The sequence below is a fragment of the Carassius gibelio genome, chromosome A21 (assembly GCF_023724105.1).
Source record: "Carassius gibelio isolate Cgi1373 ecotype wild population from Czech Republic chromosome A21, carGib1.2-hapl.c, whole genome shotgun sequence".
In the NCBI taxonomy this organism is placed as follows: Eukaryota; Metazoa; Chordata; class Actinopteri; order Cypriniformes; family Cyprinidae; genus Carassius; species Carassius gibelio.
Window position 1 is genome coordinate 15946788 of NC_068391.1, and position 11783 is coordinate 15958570.

General features: G+C 39.0%; 1 protein-coding gene across 2 annotated transcripts; it reads right to left on the reverse strand.

The window, feature by feature from the left end:
* Positions 1 to 192: 192 nt before the first annotated feature.
* Positions 193 to 7501, reverse strand: LOC127941648 (dual specificity protein kinase CLK4-like). 2 transcript variants are annotated; one of them, XM_052536955.1, is made up of 13 exons: positions 7352 to 7501; positions 6447 to 6604; positions 3677 to 3896; positions 3160 to 3250; positions 2800 to 2866; positions 2125 to 2241; positions 1874 to 2040; positions 1680 to 1774; positions 1200 to 1329; positions 1027 to 1109; positions 848 to 927; positions 627 to 717; positions 193 to 517 (listed from the first exon to the last, which is right to left on the reverse strand). In XM_052536955.1, the coding sequence occupies exons 2-13, from the start codon at positions 6602 to 6604 to the stop codon at positions 371 to 373; spliced, it is 1446 nt and encodes a 481-aa protein (XP_052392915.1). In that variant the 5' UTR covers positions 7352 to 7501; the 3' UTR covers positions 193 to 370. The 2 variants fall into 2 exon arrangements, with proteins under 2 accessions (XP_052392915.1, XP_052392916.1); XM_052536956.1 differs by lacking the exons at positions 3160 to 3250; positions 6447 to 6604; positions 7352 to 7501 and having other exon boundaries at positions 3677 to 3758.
* Between the last annotated feature and the right edge of the window lie 4282 nt (positions 7502 to 11783).

Genomic DNA, 11783 nt, shown 5'->3' on the forward strand with positions numbered 1-11783 from the left:
AGCACTAAAGCACCAGCACTAAAGACTGCAGAACTAGAAGAGCATTTGTAAAGAACAGACCTTTTAGTGCCATCTGCAGGACAGACATTATAAATGCAGTAATAAAAAATAAAAAAATGCATTGCTATAGACTAATTGCTCTGAACGTCAGTTCATCATTAAAAAAAAAAAGACAAAATAAAGACACAAATGTTGTGCATTTAGAGCATTCAAGTTTAATTTGCCAAAAGTACAGTGGAACTTGGCCCATATAATCAAACTGACAATAAATATGGACAGAGGTAATGAAGCAGGCAGTCTTAAAGCAGACTGATACAGTCAGCAGCAGTCTCCCTGGGAGCAGTAATGTTCAATTTGTGATGCCTCCAAGTCACTTTCTTTCTTTTCTTAACTGGTTGAAAAAGGGGTGTCCAATGGCCTGATCCAGTGTGATTCGTTTCGATGAATCATACTCCATCATCTTCTGCAGCAGGTCAAAAAGCAGCTCGTGCTCCGGGGTTTTAGAGGACATGTATTGCTGAGTAAGGAGCATAGATTCAACGGTATTATTTTCATCAAGGCTACCCAAACAGAAATACATTTTTTTTTTTTTTAAAACATTTTTTACTTGTGCAATAAATCTTCACCTTTAGAGGTTTACAGTGTTTCCTCACGTATCTCCCTGCGGAGCTGTGCTCATCCCAGTCCAATTTGTCATGATGCACAAAACGCCGTTTCCTGAAAACGAAGCATAGTCATACATCAGACCATGAAAAATCCCAAAACATGTCATTTCTTCGATCATGTAAGATACTTTTATTTATAAGCAAGTGACACCAACTCCTAGTCTCAAGTTATGATACTTCACCTGGTTTTCTGGAGGAGGTGTGCGGGTATGGGGCCTAGAACCCTCTCCATCATTGCCAGATGCTCCTTACTGTCATGAGTCTAAAAAAAGAGGGAGTTTTTGTAAGTATTTTGAAGCCAGTAAATGAAGCCACAAGGCATTCAGTGGAATAATACATCCTTGTACACATGACTTTGCACCTGAAATAATGTTAATCCCAGATAGAACTCAATCAGGATACAGCCCAGACTCCACACGTCACACGCCTGGTTCCAGCCCAGTTCTGCCAGCAGAGATCAACATTTTGCAGCGTTCAAAATCATGACCACATTTAAGTGAATTAAGCAACATCATAACAGTGCAAACAGTTCACCTAATATAACTTCTGGAGCTCTGTAGTGGCGGGTTGACACCAAAGAGGTGTGATGCTCGTCGTCATAGGTAGCATTGCCAAAGTCCACAACTTTCACATCCAACCTCTTCAAGGCCCTCTCCTCTCGCTTCTGTAATATATTGACCATTATGATCACCATCCTCTCCTCACTATAAACCAACACTTGTGTTCTTATAGGCATACTACTGTTCAAAAGTTTGGGGTTGATGCTGTTTGTTATTTCTGTGGAAATCTTAACACATTTTTTAGGATTCCTTGAATAAGAATGAATAAGTTGTTCAAAAGAACAGCATTTATTTGAAATATAAATATTCTGTAATATATAAATGTCTTGATGAATTTAAAGTGTCCTTGCTTAAAGTAAGGATTTCCTTCAAATAGAAAGAAAATCTTACTGACCCCAAACTTTTGAATAGTTTATCTCTATAGTTTATGGCATTTCATTATGCTCTTACTTACCATCTTGAAGTTGTATTTAATTTTGTAGTTCGAGTCCACAAATAGAATGTTTTCAGGCTTAAGGTCGGTGTGCGTCAACTTATTTCGATGCAGAACTGGTGAAAAAAAGTGATTTATCTATATTAAGAAATTATGTATAAAATTGATTTGTAGCATTGATGCGGTTTAGTAAAAATGTATGCATCCATACTCACAGTGCACAGCTCTAAATATCTGGTCTGCCATGCACCTGATCTGGTTCAGAGTGAAGGGCATGAATCCATTCTCCTTCAGGAAGTCATATGTGCTCAGTCCCAGCAGCTCAAACACTATGCAGATGTGGCCGTGGTGATCGAACCAGTCTAGCATCCGCACACAAGCACTGCAAAGAAGTAAAAGGGAAGTTATTATGGCCAAAAAACCATAACGTCTATACGTCTACGCTAAAATACACTCAAACACTCACAATCGCTTTTCCTCATCAAGCGAGTTTATCCGCTCAAGCACGTCAACTTCTGACATGGCTGCCTCACGGTAGCGCTCAATATTTTTGATGATCTTCAGTGCCACTCTTGTATTACTTCTGCAAAAAAAAAAAAAAAAAATGCATTGCTAATGAATACATACCAGTTTCAGATTTTGAATGTTCTGTTTTTTATGAACCCTAAATCTTGCATTTTCTGATTTGCATTTCCATATATGCATTTCAACAAACATTCAGTGTAAGAAAGAAAGGCTTGATGACATACCTAATGGGAAAACTGACAAGTGTTTTTTTTGCAAATATTTTGTCAATATACAGTCTATTCCACTTGCCTGTTGTCTTCTAATTCTAGATCTCATTTGGTAAACATAGGCAAAAAAGGCACTGGACATATGCGCAAGGTATTTTTAATACACTTGAAAAGACCATTGTATTTAAACATTTACATGCATATATTTGATCGATCATATAATTTCAGGTCTATAACACTCCTTTCAATATGACCAGAATGACAGTCCCACTGAGCTCAGTTGGGTAAGACTGAATTATTTACATGAAGGCTTTTCAACAAGATTGAGTCGTTGATATTTGGGTTCATGTAAATGAATTTACAGTAAAAAAGAAGTTAAATAAATAAAAACACAAAAGCAGGCTTACTTTGAATGGTCGAGGCACTCCACCACTTTCCCAAAGGCTCCTTCGCCCAGAGTCCCTACAATCTCATCTATAAACAGGATAAAGAGGCAGTCGTAAGTAAAGCTTTGGGACAGGAGGATACAACATACAAAAGCACAGATTTTACAGTACTAATGTAGACTTGACAAGTTCATTCCAGTTAAATCATATTGATTGATTATAAAAATCTGCCCCAAATTAAAGTTTCACATGATTGTTAATTTCAAAGTGGTTAATATTAGAAGTCTTCAAAAGTCCCCTTATAACCCCCAAACGTAGGCTGAATTGTCCCACTTATAGACACAGAACAGACAATTATAAAGAGAAAGGTTTGTTCTATACATCTTGCTCTTAGCATGTCTCCATTGTGATAGACCAGGTGACCCTCCTCATCATCCTCAATACTCTTGGTTCTTTTCCTGTGATGACTTCTCTGGAGTAGGGGGAATCACCATCACCATCAAACACCAGTCAGAAACAGGCCCGTACGCATCATTCATTCATTCAGCGAGGGGGGAGGTTGATGAAAGGGAGGGAGTGATTCGGACCCCCGTGCCAGGCCACGGCGGAAGCAGCAAATTCAAATTCATCGCCAACAACGGCACAGGGCCACCATAGTGTGTGTTACAGAAGAAAGACATGGCAACACATTTTCAGACAGGATACAACTTTCTTTGAAGTGCACTTAAGAACAGCTAATTCTGTTCAAGACCCTCATCCAAAAAACAAAACCAAGTGATTCCTTGACCACCTTACTGCAAGTTAACAGCAGATGGTTTCTATGATTAAATCTGGACTTTAGAAACATTACCAAATACATAAGTTCAAGTTAAAATCTACATATTGACAAATCGTTTACCAAGTCTGTGCAGGGACTGTGGTTGCGTGATCGTTGGAACTCTCTGCTGCTGCGTCGACTACGTCCTTTAGGCGCAGACGACTGGCTGCAACGATTCCCATCTTTCTCCCTCTCCGTCTCCCGGACCGTGTCCACCCGACCCGTATAACCTCCATGTTCCAGACTGGCCTCTCTGGCCTTGTGCTCTCGGCACTCCAGCCTCTTTGAGCTAATGTGACACCTGTCAACAACACACATCAGACGCTGAGGAAAAAGAGGCAGTTGTGCATATGATGACAATCAGATCTTTGACAGATAATTTTATAGGTGGCATTCACATTGCTGCAGTTAATCGACCCTTTCAGCAGGGGATAAGGAATGCTGAATCATTATCTGCTTGGTGCTGAAAGCATCAAGTGTCTTCTCGAAAGGGACATGTCGAACGAGCAAGCTATACTTAGAAAGAGCCACAGAAACATGCTCTGTGAGAGCGGTTATGAGTGAAAGCGATGCTTTAACCTGTCAAAGTTGCAGCAGTAAATCTGTTAGGAAGATGCCTGAGTGTTGTGTTTGATTTCAACAACTTGCGATCCAAATCACAGCTGTCAGCCTATAGTACAGAAGCAGAACATTCTGTATTCGGCCAACTGGAAGCCATTGGGATTCATATTACGAAAGTCAAACTTAAACAGTGCTTAAAGGGGTCATAACATGCTGCTAAAAAGAACATTATTTTAGGGCTGCTCCGATCAAGATCGGCCGATCGTTATTCGCATCTCGTCAGTAAAGCCGGTTTTCTAATCAGCGGTAAATTCCCTCAGGTGCGTGATTTCACACAGAGCAGCTGTTACTACAGGGAGCCATTGTTAACTGAGAAGATGCACAAATCCACTTCATTTTCAGCGTTTATTTGCGCATCTTCTCAGTTAACAACAGCTCTGTGTAGTAACAGTTGCTCTATGTGAAATCACGCACCTGAGGGAATTTACCGCTGATTAGAGAACCGGCTTTACTGACGAGATGCGCATTAACGATCGGTCGATCATGATCGGAGCAGCCCTAAATTATTTTGTGTATTTGGTGTAATGCAATGTGTTTATGCAGTTTAAGTTTAAAACGAGTAAATTTTCACAAGGCTCATTGGTCTTAAAAGCAAGGTGTGCTCTGATTGGCCAGCTATCCAGTAGTGACGTAGAGATGTGGGGGCGTGTTGGAACAAGAATTAAGGTTGTTTTATGCCTGCTCTGTGATTTTTCCACCTAATGAACAATGATCACCAATTACAATCCACCCGACTTTAAAGACTTTGAGCTTTTAAAGTTGTGAAGATATAAAAGTAGCAACATAAGAACCGGTATTTTTTTGGACCGGTACATAATTGGGTCGATACTGGAGTACCGATAAGCTTCAGGAAAAACAATACTGTTATCGATACTTGCATTGTTTTATCTCTGTATACTTGAATGTTAACGACGATTATAAGCTGCTGCTTGTCATTTTCCTTCACTGAATGATGTGGCTGAGGTTTGTGTGTGATATCCAGTGTATGTGCTGTGTGTGTGTGTGTGTGTGTGCGCAGTCAGTAATCGTGGCAAGAGTGAAACATTTGGAAGTGTGGGCTCAGTCACGTTACAAAACTAAGTGACACAAGTCTAAGATACAATATATGCAGTAGAGTAGTAATGTTAAGAGGAGGCAACGCTAATGAAATATTTACTAACAAAACACAACATCTACCTCAAGCAATGCACTGTATTGTCTCGCGGCTCCAGCTCCAACTCGTGAGACACATTCACATTAAATGTTGATTCGGTAGAGTTACACTCACAAGACTTACTCACAATCACAAAAGTATGTTATTTCATCATGCTTTAAAGCCTAGCCGGTTAAACATTTAATTTGCGTACTGTTCTAACATGTGCTTATTCAGATCGATAAAAATAGATAAAAGAAACTCATTCAGGTTTAAAACAACCTTGAGTGAGTAAATGATGACACAATTTTCATTTTTGGGTGAATTATTCCTTTAAATGTTAATTAAATAAAACACAGAGAAAAATAACTCACTGCTCTTGACTGAAGAACTTTAATACAGTTGCTAAAGTTCATCATTAATAAAATAACTTTTTCAAATATTAAAATTTGTTCTTTTTTTTTTTTGCACCAAATAGTATCGATAACAGTATCGATAAGTAATACCGTTACCGATAAAATGCAAACGATACCCATCCCTAGTGAACACTAATAAAATTCTCATTCTTGGAGTGAACAGGAATTTACAAGCTCTCAGTTTGCATTTCAGAATGCCTGGGAGGGTCAAATGAAAACTAATGAAATGGCTGATAACATTTTATACTATACTAAAACAATTGTGGCCAGACATAGAAATCTCACTACAAAAATTCTGGAACAAATTCCCAGGCGCAATCTAGTGTCAGAAGGATTTTACATCAATGGGATTTTCTGAATTGCAAGTACCAGTCAGGACCTTATGACAGGCCTGATTACAGCACTTGTCACCCTGACAGTTTGTTTCTGAATCCAAGAACATGTTACAATATATCATGTCAAGGCACCGCCAACACGCAGTACAAACTGACAGGGTGCCAACAACAAATCTAACAATACAACACCATTCAGAGTGATATATATATATATATATATATATATATATATATATATATATATATATATATATATATATATATATATATATAGAGAGAGAGAGAGAGAGAGAGAGAGAGAGAGAGAGAGAATGAGAGAATTTTACAACTGAATAAGTCTTCCGTACCTCTCGTATGTCTTATAGTGATGAGTTCGCCCGGGCTGTCGCTCTCTTTCTCCGCTGGGCGAGCTGCGCTTCGGTCTCTTGTGTACCTCCACTCTCTCCTCCCAGCTGTACTTCGCGATCCAGCCATCTGGCGACCGCATGCGCTTAGAACGCCGCATCTGACCACAAAAGAATTGAAAAAATTGTCCAAGTCATAAAAGTGACGACAGGGAAACAGTATCTCAGGACATTCCCTGCACCCCGCGGTGTTTTAAAATTCAATACAGCCGAGGTGATGCCAGCCCTCCGCTCCTGATTTAGTCACTGAATTTCATGTTGCCGTGTCGCAGTTGTTTTGACTTGTTAAATGTTCAGATGAATTAATATCTAATATCACTAATATCACATAACGTTATCTTATTTACAGGGAATTAAAATCGCTAAATAAGTTTGGTTACTCTAGCATGTTTCCCAGCGCATTGAACGCATTGTCCCTTATTAAATGCAGAAATACATGTGACATCTATAAAAACAAACTGCATTAGTGACATCACGACAGCTGTTTGTTTATAGATACATTTTTCGAATACCCGGTTGTCTGGTAACAAACTAGAGCTAATCACACTAGCGCTTTAGCCACTTATGTAAATAAACACAATCAAGTTACAAAGTCAGACGATTGTGTACTTGGTGGATTGTGTAACTATTTAAGTTCATTGTCAAAATGTTTACAATTTTTATTATTTATCAAAATCACTGCTTTAAACATTCGCTCTATCCGTGAATGTTTATCTAGAGAGGCTAGCCGGTTAGCATCCAAAGGAACGCAAGGCGCTTAGGCTTTATGTCAGCCCTGTTGCCACGAGGTAATTAATACACTTGTAAAATAACGTTTTATGTTACATTTAAACTTAAAATACACTCACCTTTCACCTGTTACTTTCAAGTCGTAAAACAAGACACTTTCGCTTTCCAGACGGATCTCCACAACACTTTATGACTTCCGCTTTACACTCGTTTCCGGTGGCAGGATTTCTGGGGGGACACTCAACAAATCACAGGTCTTCTTGTCATAATGTAATGTAGATTATTTTTGACCACATAAATGTTGTTTATTATTATTATTATTATTTAACAGCAGTAGACATACTTATATGCAACAGGATAAAATATATTGTTAACTGTTATATGAAGCAGTCCAAGAACACATCAGCCCGAAATTTCTATTTTAAGTGTATTATTGTCCATTTTAACCAAACATTCAATTTAAAAATTCAGACGTCTCTGCAATGGCGCGGGAAGGGGGGTGCTGCGGTGGCTGAATCATGTCAAAATCATGTCTTACCCACTCCATGTCTCATAGGCTATTGCGCATGATGTATCATATCTTTCTCATGCTGCATGCTCACTTTCATAATAAACATTGATTAAATAAATACAAAAAAATCACATTAACCTATAATATTTAAACAAATATGAAACCAAATATGTTTTCTTTAATGGCTACAACACATAGCCTAAACAGTACAGAGATTTTATTATTATTATTTTTTTAAATTATTTAATTATTTTTTTATTTTTTTATTTTTATTAAACATCAAAAAAAAATTGTATTTCAATACAAGTACATCAAGTACAACTTTTGTGTATAAAACAGTAACAATCAGGCCAGGGGAGAAAGCTAGTAGAGAAATCTCATGTCGTCAGTTGCAACATAATGACGTCATACGTCATACAACATAATCTGAGAGATTTCTTACCTAGAACAGACAGCAATGTAACTACCACATTCCAGGAAAGTAGTAAGGAAATCATTAAAATCAGTGGGTCAAACTTAGTTTAATAAAAGAGAAGAAACGGTAGAAAATAAGTATTTTATTTTCTTTGTGCACAAAAAATATTTTTGTAGCTTCATAACATTACTGTTGAACCACTGATGTCCATGGACTATTTAAACAATGTCCTTACTATCTTTCTGGGCCTTGAACGTGAACATTTAATCAAAAATATCTTAATTTGTCTTTTGAATATAAACAAAGGTTTTACAGTTTTGGAGTCAGTAATGACAGAATTAAAAGTTTTGCATGAACTATCCTCTCAAAATTTGGGCTTTCAAACAGGAGTCTGTAGACCTCTAGGGGTCCATGAAGAAACTGCAGGGGGTCAAATGACATATCTTTAAAGATTGTCATGGCATTTCCTAATTATATGATCAGGGTTTTTTTTTTTTTTTTTTATCAAAGTTATTAAGAAGTGTTACTGCGAAAATCTTTTTGTAGTGAGCCCTGAGTCTTAACATCACTGATTCTGCTGAGAATACTTACAGCATGTCTTTATACCTTGTCACCATCCATAGATCGCTTACTGTGTGCCCGATTTATGAACTTAAGTGATTTCCCAGTCACAGGTCACAACAACTCTTTCTCTGATTAGTCCCTATGGAATACTAAATCTGTAAGGGATGGTAATAAAACCTCCAGAAGTACCAAACAACACTCTCTATCACGTAAAGTCAGTGTTTTAACATAGTGCTCCTTTCATTAGGACATGAACTAATGAAGACTCATCTAAAATTAAAACTCCTGTTTCCTTCGGTAAAAAGGCCTTCTTTTGTACTGTTAGATGACATCACCTTGTCATGTCCTTAGGGAATCATTTAATCATTAACTTTCACCTTCCCCATTCACACTCACCTTGACTGAATAATGAATCAAAAATCTTAGTTGACATTTTACTCAAGTCAAGTCAAGTCACCTTTATTTATATAGCGCTTTAAACAAAATACATTGCGTCAAAGCAACTGAACAGCATTCATCAGGAAAACAGTGTGTCAACTCCAGTATTTCCCTGCATTATACAGTTTTTAACCTCAGCCGGCCTGAATTATAACCCCAAGGTGCTCGAGAAGGATTGTCCCTGTAATAATTGCATGATAGGTAAGGTGAGGCAAGCTATCTTTTGTTCTCTTAAACAAAGAAAGGCACAAATCATAAAATCATAAAAATATGAATGAAATATATAATATATATTTCAGTCCTGCAGAGTTTAGCTTCAACCCTAATCAAACACACTTGAACAAGCTCATCAATGTCTTCAGGATTACTAAGGCTACAGGCAGGTAAGGTTTTTTTCAGGGACGGAGCTGAACCCTGCCCTACCTTATGAAAACATTAACAAAGTTGTGTTAGAGGGTTGCCTATTCAGTTGTTAGGTGCCATTTTATTTTTCAGACTGTAGAGGGCAGTTTTGAATGGAAATACTATAAACTGGAACAAGGAATATAGGTTTTATACATTACATGCAAAATTTAAATAGATCAATTGTTGTAATAACTTGGTGTGAACCGATTTAGCAAAGTTTCAGGTTGTTTTGTTGGCAGTTGGCAGGAAAAGTGATTGATTTATGTTTGTATCTTATCAGAGGTCACTGATGCAAAGCAAAAGCTTCTATGTAGATTGTGGCGAGTGGGGCGGGGCCGAGAGGTGTGGGAATGAGGAGTGAGGCCAGGTGTAGTGATTGAAGATGAGCTGCACCTGCGCCCCACCGCCGGTATCGAGTCCCACATAGGAGATGGAAGGATATAAAACTGGAGCGACTATAGTGAAGGACGAGAGAGGACCAGGCCTGGGTCATTATTTTATGTTTGCTTTTTATTTAGTGTTTTTGTGGTTATTTTTTAATTATTAAAGTGATTTTTGATTGTGCGCCAGTTCCCGCCTCCTTCTTCCCGATGATTACAAAGGTTGTATCGTTACATAGATTAAAAACTAGGGCTGCCCCTCTCACACTTTAAGTTTCCTAAAGCCCTCAATTTCAATTACAGTGAAAAGATGAACCTGTCTTGAGACGGATTGTGTGTATGCATGTAAAAGAGTGCTAGTGTGTAACTTGTGTGTCGGACAACTTTCATTTCCAGAAGTGCCTCTGCTCAGCACAAAAATGTATATGGAGCTATTGACACAAGAGGAGAAGAAAGCTCTTAGTGATAATTGGAAAAGGCCAGCCACTGTGCGGCAGGGGTCAGAGCGTAGAAACCAGAGGGCTGAATTCACAGGGTCTGTGCCAAAATTCTTTCACACATTCCAGTAGGTTTGCAACAGTCAGAAAATCATTTCCAACAAGATGTGATCTGCAAATGAGAAACCCGACACTGCAGATCTGCCTCAAACTGGTTGTTTCCAGTCCATCATTAGCTAGCTCAGGGGTGCTCAATTCTGTTTTACTTTTGGTTATTGTATTCTTTATTAGTCTTCATTTTTGAATATTAGCTTAATTAACAATGTGTAAGAATATTTTGTTGGCCATAGAGCTTATTTTCTGCAATAATCCAAAAGCCACGGGAAAATATTGGCTCTTTTTATCGAGGCAAGCAGGGTGATGCTAACCTCTGGGTTGGTCTTCAAAAATACATCATCACTGCAACCCTTTACAGTGGACCAAAGATTCTAACACCACCAAGAGCCCTGACATTACCAGTGGTCCATGTTTCAATCAACGTACACCAAATAGCACCTGCAAAACATGTACATTTGCCAAACTTATTGAATAGTATAATTCTGAAGAAATGATTGTGTGAAAATGTCCAAAGGTACATCACTGAGGTCTGTATTGTGTATTCTGTATGCTTAAGAATTCATGACAAACCAGTGGTCACATCAGGACAGCTACTTCTACACTTGATGGGATGTGTAAAGCCTACTGAAAAGTTCCAATCCTCTGGCCAAATGAAGTGAGCTTCTTTCATCAAGATCAATATATGCCTGGGTTCCGGTCCAGGCTGGGAATCATAAATCTGACTTGCAGTGAGAAGGAAAGCGAGCAAGAAGCAGAGAGAAGGCAGATGGGAATGGGAGGATGAGAGAGACGGTGGCTCCGTAGCCTAATGGAGGATGGTTCAAAAGTTTAACGCACCAGCCACTCGCTCACATCTTTATTACCTCTTTGAGTCATTGTGTCATGTGAGGGCCAATCACATCGATGGCCATTAAACCAAATGCTGGGCTGGTCTGCAGGGGAGGGGGGTTTGTGTATGGTGGATGCATTAGGGAAATTGGTTCTGGCTGCCTGAGAAGGCATACTGTACTGAATTAATTACAGTTTGTGGAGGGATGCTGAGGCCAGTGTGTGTGTATGCATGTGTGTCCGGAATAGTATACTGCAGAGGGTCCACGCCCCGCCCTTCCATCTCCCCCCGCCCCAAAGCTGCTGCCAATGGGATAGGGCTGGGGCTTTATTGATGAGATGGATGATGAGGGAGATAGGGATAGAGAGACAGATGGGGCTTCTGTCCAGGCCATGGCATTGCTGGGGAGCCTGCGCTCGGGGATGCCGCCAGCCTGGTCAGCCTCCACTGATTAG